The sequence below is a fragment of the Tenrec ecaudatus genome, chromosome 3, assembly GCF_050624435.1.
Source record: "Tenrec ecaudatus isolate mTenEca1 chromosome 3, mTenEca1.hap1, whole genome shotgun sequence".
Classification (NCBI taxonomy): domain Eukaryota; kingdom Metazoa; phylum Chordata; class Mammalia; order Afrosoricida; family Tenrecidae; genus Tenrec; species Tenrec ecaudatus.
The window spans coordinates 141,131,775-141,146,922 of record NC_134532.1 but is presented as its reverse complement, the minus strand read 5'-3'; the positions used below and the strand labels follow the sequence as shown (position 1 = coordinate 141,146,922).

The 15,148-nt window shown below is 43.6% G+C and overlaps 1 protein-coding gene across 1 annotated transcript in view; it reads right to left on the bottom strand.

Annotated features, from left to right (window-relative positions):
- Positions 1-15,148, bottom strand: part of TMEM150C (transmembrane protein 150C) — a 95,380-nt gene that overhangs the window by 15,429 nt on the left and 64,803 nt on the right. Inside the window, exons 2-5 of the mRNA XM_075544134.1 lie at positions 10,343-10,432; positions 9,232-9,285; positions 9,070-9,102; positions 8,894-8,961 (exon numbers count right to left, since the gene is read on the bottom strand). Coding sequence (XP_075400249.1) covers positions 8,894-8,961; positions 9,070-9,102; positions 9,232-9,285; positions 10,343-10,422 — 235 coding nt within the window. The 5' untranslated portion in view covers positions 10,423-10,432. The remainder of the gene's footprint in view (positions 1-8,893; positions 8,962-9,069; positions 9,103-9,231; positions 9,286-10,342; positions 10,433-15,148) is intronic.

The following is a 15,148-nucleotide window of genomic DNA, read 5'->3' as shown; positions in this document are numbered from 1 at the left end:
CAGCTGCTTGCACCACCAAGACTCCTGTAGGATTTGTTCGGGGCAGAGACACTTCCATATTGACTAGGAAGTGCTGGGAAACGTTACCCTCTTTATTAGCAGTTCTCAACCTGTGGGTCATGACCCCTTTGGGGTTGAATGACCCTTTCACAGGGGTCGCCTGATGCATAACAGTAGCGAAATGACAGTGATGAAGTAGCAACGAAAATAATTGTATGGTTGGGGGGGTCACCACAACACGAGGAAGTGTATTAAAGGGTCGAGGCATGAGGAAGGTTGAGAACCACCGCTCTAAATGATGAAAAAGTACTTGAAATTAATAAAAGCTACGTTTCCTTGTAAGCTACCAGGAAATGCTCTTACAGCTTCCTAAGACAATTTATTTTGACCTTAATATTCAACAGAGAAGGCAATTAGAAATTCAAACATATGCTATTTATACGGCAAATAAGTAGGTAATTATTTACTAGAGGGTTTACCTTGATTATAAGCCATTAGTAGTCATTAATAAAGGAAATTTTATTCATAAATATATATTTCGTATGTATGCTCAGTTTCATGAGCTAATGTTTCAAGCTTGAGTTCAGTTTCAGTACCTCTGCTCAAAAACAGGGGTATGTGACTTAATTAATATGTGGAGTTTTGAAACAAGATTGGAATAAACTATAATTTATGGAATCTTAATTTTTTTCACACCTGGTTTAGCTCTCGGTGTTTTTATGTTTCATTTAATGCCCACTACTTATCAGAAAATTGAATGGTTTGAGGAGTCTAGTTAAAACCTACTGCTATTGAACTGATTCTGACTCATAGTGACCCTATATAGGGTTTTTGGAGGCTATGAATCTTTATCCTCCTGGCAACAGACAGCCTCATCGTTCTCCCACAGAGTGGATGGTGGGTTTGAACCACTGACCTTGAGGTTAACAGTCTGATGCCAAATTTACAATGCCACCAAAGCGCCTTAGATGTTACAACATAAGACGTCGGACAGTGTAAGGTATGACAAAGCAATAATAATTTTAAAATTATCATGGGTTCATGAGGAAAGGGGGTTGGGGAGGAAGGGGAAAAATGAGTGGTTGATACCAAGGGCTCAAGCAGAAAGCAAATGTTTTGAGAATGATGATGGCAACAAATGTGCTTGACACAATTGCTGTATGTATGGATTGTGATAAGAGTTGTATGACCCTCCAATAAAATGATAAAAAATAAGTTACAACATAACAAAAATCTCTAAAAAATAAAATAAATCGGAGTACACACATTGGTACAGATAAGAGCTTTTGATATATGGAATTCAGGATAGATAAAACCTTCAGAATAGGAGTGGGCATAGCGATATCGCGAGGGTAGAGGGATGGTGGGGGGGGGGAAGGGGAGAAAGGGGGAACCCATTAAAAGGTTGGATATATAGCCCACTCCCCAGGAAGATGAATAACAGAAATGTGGGCGATGGGAGACTACAGACATGTAAGACATGAAATAACAACAACAATATACAACTGATCAAGGATTCATGTGGGTAGGAGGCTGGGACAGGGGGTGGGGTGGGGTGGGGGAGAAAAAAGAAGAGCTGATTCCAAGGGATCAAGTACAAAGAAAATGTTTTGGAAATGTCTATGGCAATGTATGTACAAATGTGCTTAGTACAATCAAATGCTGGATTGTTATGAGATTTGTAAGGGCCCCCCCAATAAAATGACTAATAAAAAATGAAATAACTATCCTATAGGAAATATAAACTGCTTATTATTACTTTTTTAGGATATAAATAGGGAATGCAGTGGGGAAGAGGACATCCCCTAAAAAACAGAATCTTTTTTTCAAAGCTATGTATTTAAATTTTTTTTACAAAACAACCTTATCACCTTCAAAGTACTCTCCATTACACTTAATACATTAGTCAAATCTGCGATTCCATTATTGGAAACATTTTTCAAACTCATCTGTTCAGATGACTGACCGTACCTCCCTCATTTTTTTCTTCACCTTTTCTACATCCTTAAATTGCTGTCCTTTCGTGTCCCTCTACATTTGTGGAAACAAGAAGAAGTCTCACAGAGAGAGGTCACACAGAAGTCTCACAGAGTGAGTAAGGTGCATGGGGTAAGAGAGGCATGCTGTTGTGTTTTTTTTTTGCCAAAAACTGGCGCACTGAGATTGCTGTGTGAGCAGGTACCTTATCGTGGTGCCAACATTAGTCCTCTGCCACAAATCAGGCCTTGTTTTGTCACACACTGTTACACTATTTTTACAGAACCTCTGAATAGAAAGTTTGATGAACAGTCTGACCTAATGGAACGAACTCCAAATGCTCTCTACTAGATGACATTTTGGTCGGGGTAGTTGATGGATGTCTAGAACAAGGTCTGTCATCAATCAACATTTCCCCTGTTGGAAATGAGGAAACCACTCATCCACGTGAGTTTTTCCATAGTGCTGTCCTTGTAAGCTGTGTTCAATATCACAACAGCTTCTGGGGCATTTTTCACGAGCAGGAAACAAAATTTCACAGCTGCACACTGTGAAATCAGCCATCACAAATAAAGAGGTTCGAGTGAAACTGCTTTTACGAAAAAAAAAAAAAAATCACACTGATCAGAGAGAACCTTCCCAGGCTATGCCACTGGGTGCGCTAACTCAGAGCAAGTTGTTGGATGCTCGTCTAGCAGGAAAAATTCGGATACTATTTTTTTTGGGGGGGGTACCTCCTCGTAATTCAACATACAACACTGACACAAAGTGATCTTCAGATAAAGGAGCCATCAGATTGAGATCAGAAACCTCAACAAAGGGCAACATTGGGAACACTTGCCAATTAAACATTAATCAAATTGATTAATGAATGCTTCACTGTTCTATGTGCAAAGAAGCCTGGTAGGACAACGCAGAAAGATGTTGGGCTGTTCACTTCAGTGGGTGGTTCAAACCCACCAGCCACTCCACAGGAGAAAGATGAGGCTGCCTATTCCTGTAAAATTGTCCAATCTCAGAAACTCCACAGAGAAGTTCTATTCTCCCCTAGCGGGTGCCTGTGAATTACAGTTGAGTCCTTCCTAATAAAGTAGGTTCTAGATGAATTTTTAAGAGAAGGGAAAAAAAAAATTCTGGTCTTTTAACGACTGAGCAGATTGCTCAGTCGTGCTTTATCGATACCTTTGTGAGAACTTCTAGAGGGCTGGGTGCATAATATCAAAGGAATCTTTATAACTAACTTTTGCACATTCAAGTTTTGATCTTTAGGTATATACTTAAGTGCCATTTAAAGACCTTGGATTTTCCTGAAAGTTTAAAAACAATGACAATGTTCATCACACCAGTCTGTTACTGGAATTCAGAACAGTCGTTTGCTATACAGGTATTTTTGGTTTAATTTATTTGTCTATTTTAAGGGAATACAACTATTAGAATAGTTGTTGATTTGTAAAACATACACTGCAGAATAGAAACTGATTGCCTAAAAAATAATTAATTTTATGTTTTTAATGTTTTAAAAGATTAACTTAATTTTATATTTTTAATGAGTCCAACTAGCTTTTTGAAAGTTCACAGCTGAAAGCAAAAATACCTTCAGTGTAGTTCTAAACTGGTGCTTGGCCAAATTCTTCTCTGTTTTGTTTAGCTTTACTGTTGCTGCATCAGTAATTCCTATTTATGATGACAATACAACAGGAAAGTCGATATGTTTTGGCTGAGGGAGAGAATGGCAGCTATTAGGTGACTGAAATTATTCCGCTCTTAGCTTTGTCCTCACAACACCCCACCCCCTCAACACCCCAGGGCAGGAAACAGTATTTCTTTCAGGAAATTTGTCTTAGGCCTTTTCATCCCGCAGAGGGAAGAGAAGTGTGGACGCAGGACCAGGAGCATAATGAATTTTGTAAAGAAAACAATTAAGCATTCAATCTTTAATTAGCCCTTCAAAAAGATAAAAGCTCTTCGCTAACTAATTTTAATAAATGTTACCCTGACTCATTTGTAGACTGTAAATTATATTCTACACAGCTGCCAGAAAGCAGGGACTTATAAGGAACTTGAGCTATTTCTTAAAGTCAGTTATGTAGTGTCAAGCATTAACAGGACTGAGGAATGCATCCAAAGTTTAGTGCAAGAAAATCTTTAGTAAGTGGGTTATTTTTCACTCTCATTCCCAGTGGTGGATTTGCTCGGCTTGACATTAATCTTCATCTGTTTGTGTCGACCGGACAGGACTACAGATGAAGGCAGACAATAAAGAGTACACACTGGACACTGCCACCCCTTTGAGCATGAGCTAGCATTGTGAACTGAGCTGTTGTTGGTAGGGGCCATCGAGTCCGTTCTGCCCATCGTGACCCCCGACCCTGTGCCACCCTCACCGTGGGCCCAGTATGCTGAGGCCCATTGTTGCAGCCACAGGGTGCGTCCACCCTGCTGACAGCCTTCCTCCCCCCCACCCTCCTCTACCCAGCATGATGTCCTTCTCCATGGACTGGTCTTTCCTGACCACGTGTCCAAAGTATGTAAGACATGTCTCTAAGGAGCACTCCGACTGTACTTTATGCAAGACAGCCCATGGCACTTTCAATAGTCTGTGCCAGCAGCACAATTCAAATGCATCGGTTCTTTGTTCTTCCTTACTCAGTGTCCAACTTTCACATGCAGGTGAGGAAAGTGAACCGACTAAGGGCTGGGAGCACCTTAGTCCTCAGAGCAACCCCCTGCTTTTCAGCACATTAGAGGGGCTTGTGCAGCAGATTAGCCCAATGCAACTGTAACCCCCTGAGGCATAGATGGTGAATCCTAACCAGGGTTTTGGGGGATGGATTGCCTTTGTTATGTTCATGAGGCAGGATTTGTGTAGGGCGTATCTCGAATCAATCTCCCTTGAGAAACATGAGATTAAACAAACTAGCAGAGCAACAATGGGGGCAGAGAGGTGCCAAGTCCCATGAAGACTGCCTGGGATCAGGAGCTCAGAAAGAGACAGAGGCCTAGAGCCAACAGAGAAAGAGAAAACCTTCCCGTAGTGCTGGCACCCTGAATTTGGGCTCTCAGTATCTTCAAACAAAAACCCAGCCCACTGTCATCAACTTGACTCCAGCGCATAGCGACCCTACACTGGGTTTCCAAGGTCAGCCTTGATGGGCGCAGACAGCCTCATCTGGTGGTAGCTGAGACAACGACCTTGAGGTTAGCAGTGTAACCTTCACCTAACAGCGCCACCAGGGCTCTTTCAGAGCCTCCTGAACTTAGGACAACACAGTTTTGTTTGTTACAGACACGGACTTGTGGTATTCCTATTTTAGAAGCCCTAGCTAATTAAGACAGCTAATGCCAGTTTAATTGCTTCCGGGAGCAAGGAGCAGGAAAGGCCTGGAGAATACGAGGATGGCGAATGCCAGCTGGGAAAGGGGACCTGTTTCCATCCCTTTCCTTTTGGAAGTGCTTTTAGAATGAATTAATCACAACTTTATAATTGGAGGAGCTTGCCAGCAATGCACACTGCTATTTTTTGCGATTCTCTGCTAAAGAGGACTGGGAAAGATCAATTTGTCTAACCGATCTAAAACCACACATGTGGTTTCCTAAGAGCTCAAAGTGCTGGTGGGGGGGTGGGGGAGGGCACACATGAAGTGGCTGATAGCTTTTTTAATAAGGCAGGTTCCAACATACTGAGACTCCATGAGGTAGTACTTGCAAGGAATATGTATTGTGCCTGGAACATAAACAACTGCTCATACCTATTGTCCTCCCACCCCATGGGGATGATCACGGAAGTGCAGAAAGCCCGGGGCGGGCTCTGACCCAGCAGCGCAAGATTCACTCTCAGCACCGTGCGCTGTTAAGTGCCAACATTTCCTTAGTGCCTTGGTCTGATTGACTTCATTCGATCTTTCCTCGGAGTCGAGTATGAGCAGGAAACTGAGCACACAGGGAGCCTCTCGTGGCTCTGAGACAGGACAGTGATGACAAAGGGACTGGGACGGGGCTGGTTACCACACGTGCAAGCTCCGTCTTTCTCCGTGGGAGTATCTGGGACTTGCAAATCCTGAATGCCAAGGTCATGGAGGGAAGAATTCTGTAAAGATTCACAAGCCCCAGCATCTGAATATGCAAAACTTTCTCTATGGTGGAAGGCAGCAGTTCATGCCTTCAAAACGCTTCCTTCTAAGGGCTGTGGACAGGCTCTGGGGAAGCTTGGGTAGGAAATGCCTCTGCCTGAAATAAGGTTTCAGTAAGGAGTCTCATTTACTCCGGAGAAGACTCTTGTACGCTCCCGATACACCCACCCCGCAGTGCTTTCCCTCGAACCTCAGGGCCAGCGCAGTTCTCTTCAGTCCAATAGACACAGTCTGTCTCCAGCACTTTCACGTGTGGAGACTTCTGAACCAACCACGATTTTGCCTGTGTGGGATGCTGGGCCAACTGTTATCCCCGATTTTCCAGTGAGTTCTATCAGTTTCTCCTACCACCCTTTTTTTTTAATGCCGTTGTTGTTAGATGTCATCAAGTCAATTCACAACACCTGGTGACCGCAGGTGACAAAGCAGAATGACAGCATAGGGTTTTCTTGGCTGTAATCTGTTTGGGAGCAGCTGTCCAGGTTTCTGACCCACCAACCTTTTGTTTAGCAACCTGGTCTCTAAGCTTTATACCACCAGGACTTCTTCCCTCCCTAGAGGTGGTATTAAAAGAGAAAATGTTAAGTGTGAGTAAGAATTTGGGAAAGTTTCACCATAGATGAAATACCAGGCCAACTCTTGGGGCACAGGTGACACAAGGCCCAACAGCATTATCTGTATCTCTTACTGGTAGCTTTCCCTTGGAGTGTTAGGTTCAGCACCCCCAGAGGTTAATAACAAAAACAACACCCACCTTTCGATTCACTGCAGAACTATCCACAAGAGGCCAAAGGTGGAAACAACCACAATGTCCATCAACAGATGAAAAGATAACCAAAAGGGGGTCTATCCATACAAGGGGCTACTCACCCGCCATAAGGAGAAATGACACCCGGTGCCATCGCAACATGGATGAGCCTCGAAAACATGCTGCGTGAAGTCAATTACAAAAGGGCAAACACACATGCTCTCAACGCGTACGAAGTGCTTAGATTAGACAGAGGGGTGGAGACTAAGGTTTCTCAGTGTTGCTTGGGGTGGGAGAGGAGAGCAGTACCCTGTCCAGGTGGCAGCAAGCTGTGTTTAGAATGGGAGAAAGTCTGTCAACAGTTCTGGGAGATTGTGGCACAACATGACTGAGATCATGGACAACACTGGGTGGAACACGTAGAAAACGCTGAATTGGCAAAGGTGTTTGCAATAATTAAAGTATCCCACCAAAGGAGGCAAAATAAACCAACAAAAATAATGACCACTCCTGGCAAACCACCGTCGAAAGATTTCAAACAGCTGTCATGGATCCTTTGCCTACAACACACCAACCATGACAGCCATCTGGTCCAGTAAAAGACACTGCAAGGCTTCATTGCCTCCGTAAGATCCTTTGCCACGAGACCAGAAGAAATAGATGGTGCCCAGCGACCTTCACTGATGTTTTGATAAAGGCCCTTGGCCCTTGAGCAAAAGCAGAAAAAAAATTGTGGAACGGTACTTCACATTCGCATTGAAAATCAAACCGACTGGGATTGGCAGGACCTCTGTAACGGTACTTGAAGGAAAACTGAAGCCTTCGAGCAACACTGTCCCATGAAGCCATCTGTGAAGTACACCATTAAGCTCATTTAACGAAGAGTGCTTGCCCTGAGCGGGGCACTGCTTTAAAGAATTATCTACATGAAATTAAATGGCCAGCAATAACCATAAGACAGACGAGTCCCTTCGGGGAAAGAGAGTCTAAGTCAGCAGCGATGAAACGCTGGGGGCAGACGGGGGAACAAGTGGTGTGAAGAATTCCTAGGTAGCCACTATCAAGGAACCACACATTTAAGAAGTGCCGAACAGTATATGTTTTGTCGAATATATTGTCACATGCTACTCTTTTTAAGTGCAGACTGGGATATACTAAAGAAAAAAAAAAAAAGACAAGTGAAAGGCTGGTTTGAGATGATATACCAGAGAGAGAGCAGCTGGTCTCCACCATCCCCTGAAGACTAACGGGGATCATGGAAGCACTCAGCACAAGGCTGGACAGGATAGTCAGTGAAGGTCTAGGCTCCTGAGAAAAAAAGTCAGGAATTGAGCTAGATTTTTTTTGGGGGGGGCCTAGATTTTAAGTATCAAAATGGGCACTAAAGGAACCCGATGGCACAGCGCCCAGTGGTGAATCAAAGGCGACGGTTCAGACCCCTCAACAGCCCCATAGACCTGGGCATCTGCCCTGTAAAGATGCTCACAATCACTCAGTGGCCGAGCACGCCCTTTGGGGCAGCTCTCTGTGAGTGGGAGGGTCCTGCAGCGAGGGACAGCACACGAGTACTTCAGTCGCCAGCTGGATGGGTGGGTGGGCCCAGGGAGAGTGCCATCTTAAGGTTGATGCCGACCTTTAGATTTAAAAACAATGCCTGCACACTCCAAAATCTAACAAGACCCTATGTATTTCTTTTTCTTCTTTGCCACGAAGACATTCTTTTCAAAGCAAGTCTACTGGCTGCTACTGACATTCGAACACAGAATGTATGGCACGTGAAATAAAGTCAAGGGCAAGCTGAACTGGGAAGACGGTAAAGGAAATACAAAATGTTGCTCCTTGTTACGAGAAATGGGGAACGTCCACGAAGTCACGAGGAAAACTAAAACAACCTCAAAACAAGACGGGGCCTTAGGCACACAGACATGCTAGCAAAGGGTCATCGGAGTCCACGCTCATTCTGATACGGGCTGGGGCAAATTTAAAAACACGACAGAAATACACCCACGCGCACAGGCACGCTTTCGGCTCCTCTTACCTAGAAACGCTGCCATGTTCATCACTTGACTAAACACGCAGCTGGCAGGAGGGTCATCACCTGCAATACTTGAAAAACAGGGAGGATTTTATTGTTCTTGTACTAAAATGGATAGCTCCCCCCCCCCCCCAGCTTTTATTATGCTCTAACAAATCAGGAGTGAATTATGCAGCTACCTTATATACGGGGCATGCTTCGCACCGGGTTTCCTGTGGAACGAAAGGCATAGCAGCGAAGGTTAACACAGGCTGAGCGGTATGTGCCTCTGCCTTGCCCGGGGGCAGGTTTTGCTAAGCTTATTGATGGTCAATGAATTACTTAGTGATAATAAACTTTACCTTTCCTCCGAATTTAGTGGGAAAATTTTGTCATCTTCCACAGCTATAAAGTATCTATCAAGCAAAAAAAAAGAAGTTATAAAATAAAGTAAATGTTTTAAAAAAGACTAACCACGTTCAATCAAATTCACTTTCTCTTGTTTAAAAAAATTTTTTTGTTCTTATCATTTGACCTCTCTTTTGATCCACTTGTTTCAGTTTTTAACATTTTCTGCTTTCTTTTTGAGTGAGGTTTTTCTGTTTTGTTTTGCTTTGTCATTGTTATTGGGTTTTTTGTTTGCATCTTGTCTGATTTTCTGTATTTGAAATTCAGGACAGGAAAATCTCTCGAGACAGTAACTGGATTAGTGGTTATCTGTTGGGCTGAGATCCTCAGCGTACGCAGTTCACAATCACAGCTGCTCCTTGGGAGGCAGAGGGGGCTTTTTACTCCCATTAACAGTTACAGTCCCGAAAACTCCCCAGGGCCGGTCTACTCTGTCCTATAGGCAGTGAGTGTCCTGCTTTGGCAGGGGCATGGCAGGGGAGGGTGGGGGCTGGGAAATAGGGGGCTAACAAAGAGAACTGGAAGAAAATGTTCTGCGATTGATTGTGGTGATGATAACACAACTCTTCTTAATATACTGAACAACTAACTTGTACGATATGTGAACTATATGCCAATAAAGCCATTTTAAAAAATAATGAAATATCACAAAGAAACCCCAACCAAACCAAAAACCCAACCCTCTGGGTCAGTTCTAGTCCGTCATCAGGGCCACGAGGAGTCAGAGGAGACTCACTGGCGTCTAACAACAACAACAACAACAATAACAACACGAGTACACGAATGCAGATTTGGTACAAACCCTTAAAGGAGCCCTGGTGGCACCATGGTTAAGAACTTGGTTGCTAACTGAAAGGTCAGTGGTTTGAACTCACCGGCCTCTCCACGAGAGAAAGGTGTGCCAGTCTGCTTCAGTAAGGAGTATGACCTTCGAAACCTCACGGGGCAGGTCTAATCTGTCCTAGCGGATCACCGTGAGTGGAGATAGGCCCAACAGCACGGAAACTTTACCTTTTTCTCGACATTGCCCCTGCCTCCTCCATAATTAAATAAGTGCATACATACACGATCCACAGTCCGGCTGACGTAAACAAGGTAAATACAAGAGGCAAAAACATCCAGACGCTGCATTTCTTTCCATCCATGCCTGCGACGCTGGAATAAAATGAACGAGAATGAAGAACTTACATAGACATTTGCCTCCCTCTTTTTAAGACAGAAACAAAGCTCAGTTTAACTGAGAAAAACCTGATCTATGAAACCATGTTTTATAAAGCCTTGATTCAAATTGGTTTCATTTCTGCCACTTACACACCTGAGAAGTCCTGTGAGCAGTTAATGGGTGATTACCATGCAGCCTTAGATTAAGTACTCCAGAGTCTTCATTGAGAACTTGTGGGAAATCTCTCGTAAATGCATATATCTTTATACAATCAGCAGCATATGCAAGAACAAAAGTTTTTTAAGTTGGACTAGATAGGTACCAGCGATCTCCTCCAAATGCACGTGAAAGACGGACAACGAGCAAGGCAGACTGAAGAAGAAGTGCTGCGTCTGAGAGCGGTGCTGCTGGAGAACACGGAAAGTCCCGTGCACTGGCAGCAGCAGAGCGGACCTGTCTGGGAAGAGGTGTAGTCAGAATGCTCCTTGGAAGCAAGTCCTTCACCTCGCGTCCGTTGGGCACGTGATCAGGAGGAGGAGGGCAGTAGGCCTGGTAGAGTAAAGAGGCCGTGCAGAAGACAAAGGCTCTCAATGAAACGACACAGTGGCTGTAACAGCGGCCACGGATGACCACATGGTGAGAATGGCGAGGGACTGGGCAGTGTTTCCGCTGGGCAGTCATTACAGATCGGAACTGACTTCATGGCCCCTAGCAACAAAAATGACTGCAACTTTTAGTGCTAACAGTAGCCTTCATGGATTTATGGAGCTGGCCTGTATGTGTCTATAGCCTGGTAGACAAGAGAGTTAGAAACAAATGATTATTCACTACTTGTTGGCAAAACAGGAGAAAATGACAAATGCTTTGCACAGTCACATTTTTCTGGTGACATGTTATTGAGCTACGGTCTCAGAAGACTCTGGAAATGAAGGTGCTTGGAAACAATGCATTGTGTAGGACTTATGAATCAACTCCAGCAAAACATACTGGGGGTGGGGGTGGGGTAAAGCAGATGTCAGGTATTTTGGATGTTATATTTTAAAGCAAAAATAAATGTATGAAAATTTCCCATAAAAATGAAACTAGAGGCTTCAGAGTATCTGAAAAAATATTGGAACTGAACAGAAAGAAACAAGCAGGCATCACTTTACATTTGATCTTTACCCCAAACCATCAGATATAATCTAACATAGTGGACATATCCAGAATAATCCTCTAGACAAACAGCGAAGAAAATAGTCTAGTGATCTTTACTGATGACCTGATAAACAGAAGGCTAATATGATCAAGTGACAACTGTAGAAGATGTTACGGCTTATTATTTTGCATTTTAGTATTACTGAAACAAGCTCATTTATTGGGTTTAAATCAGTACCACCTCCCTATTTCTGAGTACCTCTATGCCTGAGTTAACACACTGAGACTTTCTAGACCTTGCAAGAGTTGAGACCAGAGAGAGCAATATGGTATTTGCTTCAGGCTAGTGAGTTCATTCTTTCTTCAAAGTTTCAGGAAGGTCTTAGTTGAGTAGATGTTTCAGACCAAAAGACACTTGGGCCTAATAATAAATCTTTGAACAGTTATTTCTCAGCCTAAATATCCATCTGGGCAGAGATGTTAAATAAATGTCAAAAATCTACAAACTGAAAGACATTAGAGTCAGTTTCAACCAGGTTAATCCAATCCAATATTTTTCAATTCACAATTATGGACAACCTACTGTGCCAGGGAAGTACAGGGTCAGTTAAAAGGAAGTGGTATTGATACAATAGTCAAAAGAACGGACTCAAATATACCCACAGTTAGGAAGATGGTGTAGGACACCAGGTCACCATGAGCAGACATGACAGCAACTAACAACAAAACCAGACTAATAAAAGCAACAACTTCATCAGCAGTCAAGATGTAGGGGAATACAGGAGATAGGGGTGGTAATTTAGTAGTAAAACAAATGACTCTGAATCTGTCTCTGAGATAGGGTGTTTCACCAGGATAGGGTACGCCAGAAAGAGAGGCAACCTGCCTCGGCCAATGACTGAATCCATGGACTAGTTAAACCTGTAACACCAGTGTGCCCATTTTGTTCCTAATGATTGTTGAACTCAAGGAGAAGAAAGATGTCAAAGGCTGAGGCCTCACAGGGTGGTAGTACTGTGGGCGGTGGCCACCAAAGTACAGTGTCTTGGTTGAGCTTTGTGGTAGTAGGATATGATATCAACTACACACACCTGGCTAGAGGAGGCGTTCAACATGTCAATCAGGTGGTAGCGTGATGACACCTCCTTGGGGGTGTGGTCTTTGGTATAAGAGCAACATTGAACAGAGATGACTCCTCTCTGCTACTTGGTTTTCCTTCTTAGTGGGCCTTCACTGGGACTCTGTGTCTGCTTCCAGGGTCAGCTTGTTGTAGGCTGCCTGACCCTAAACTGTCATTGCCCTATCATGCTTCCACCAAGCTTGGACCCACTTGATTCTGTAATCACTGCTCCGTGTGAGCTCCATGCTTCCCCTTTCTTTTTTGGTGTCCTGAGTCTGCAGCTACATGAGTTTGAAGAGGGCCTCACTAGCGCTGGACCTATGGACATGATTTGGACTGGGATGGGGCACCTTCTGGATGTAGAGTTGCTTCTTGATATAAAGGTCTTTCTTGTACAGAGATGAGTGTCACTGGTTTGTTACTCTAGACAACCCAGCCTAACACAGCTTTGCAGTATCAGAACGCTCCAAAGTACCTCAAATTAACAAGTGCAGAGTAACTCTTATTTCTTAGCCATTTTCACAGTAGATCGGTGAATAAGTCAGCATAGCAACTTGGTTATGTACAGTGAGAAAATGGATAGTGAGCAAATGAACCACCAAATGTGGAAAGGTAGTGGTGTTAACAAACCCAGGGACAAGGGAATAACAAGTGATCCAAATCGGTAGTGAGGAGGGTGTAGAAGGCCTGCTAGGGCATGATCAAGGGTAATGTAACCAAGAGGAATTACTGAAATCCATCTGAAGACTGAGCATGATAGTGGAACAAGAGGAAAGTCAAAAGAAATAGAGGAAAGAGCTAGGAGGCAAAGGGCATTTATAGAGGTCTAAATAAAGGCATGTACATATGCAAATATATTTATTCACGAGGATGGGGAAATACATCTATGTGTATATATTTATAGGTTTAGTATTAGGGTAGCAGAAGGGCATTGGGCCTCCATTCAAGTACTCCCTCAATGCACGAATACTTTCTTCTGTTAAATTGGCATCCTATGATGCTCACCTTCCTGACACAACCACTGAAGACAAAGTGGGTGCATAAGCAAAAGTGGTGAAGAAAGCTGATGGTGCCTGGCTACCAAAAGATATAATGTCTGGGGTCTTAAGCCTTGAAGGTAAACAAGCGGCCATCTAGCTCAGAAGCAACAAAGCCCACATGGAGGAAGCACACCAGCCTGTGTGATCACGAGGCGTTGAAGGGATCAGGTATCAGGCATCATCAGAACAAAAATAATCTTATCATAGTGAATGAGGGGGGGAGTGTGGAATGGAGACCCAAAGCCAGTTTGTAGGCCACTGGAAATCCCCTTACAGAAGGGTCTCTGGGAGGAGATGATCCAGTCAGGGTGTGATATAGCAATGATGAAACATACAACTTTCATCTACTTCCTAAATGCTTCCTCCTCCCCCACTATCATGATCCCAATTCTACCTTACAAATCTGGCTAGACCAGAGGGTGTACACTGGTACAGATAGGAACTGGAAACACAGGGAATCCAGGGCGGATGATCCTTTCAGGACCAGTGGTGTGAGTGGCGATACTGGGAGTGTTGAGGGAGGGTGGGTTGAAAAGGGGGAACCGATTACAAGGATCTACATGTGACCTCCTCCCTGGAGGACAGACAACAGAAAAGTGGGTGAAGGGAGACATTGGACAGGGCAAGATATGACAAAATAATAATTTATAAATTATCAAGGGCTCATGAGGGAGTGGGGAAGGAGGGGAAAAATGAGGAGCTGATGCCAGGGGCTTAGGTAGAGCAAATGTTTTGAGAATGATGAGGGCAATGAATGTACAGACGTGCTTTACACAATTGTATGTATGGATTGTGATAAGAGTTGTATGAGCCCATAATAAAATGATTACAAAAGAAACCATACCCACTGCTTAGAGGGAGAAAATGAGGCTATCTCCTCCTGTACACATGGACATCCTTGGAAACCCCAGGGAGCAGTTCTACTCTGCCCTACGGTGTGTCTACAATTCAGAACTGACTCCATGGCATTTGGTTTCTATGGAAAATCAAAATTTGGATGCAGGAAAATAATGTGGTTAATGATACATCGGTAAGACCATGATATCATGTTTCAATAGTTTTATGTATCAATTTCCTTGAAAGAGGTAGTGTGGTGGGATGAATACATGAGGGGATACCCCCAAAATTCTGGAAAAAGCTCTGCTGGGTGGAGCTTTTGTAGTATGCATTTTTACTGCTAGGCAAGCGTCCAGCAACTTACTCTGAGTTAGTACACCAAGTGGCATTACCTGGGAAAGTTATCTCTGGCCACAGTGAATTTTTCATAAAGCAGTTTCACTCGTCTCATTTTTTTTTAATGTGATGGCCGATTTAAGAGAACAATGTGTGGCTGTGAGATTTTGTTCCCTGCTCAGGAAAAATGCCGCAGAAACTGTTGTGATGTTGAACACAGCTCGCAAGGGCTGTACTGT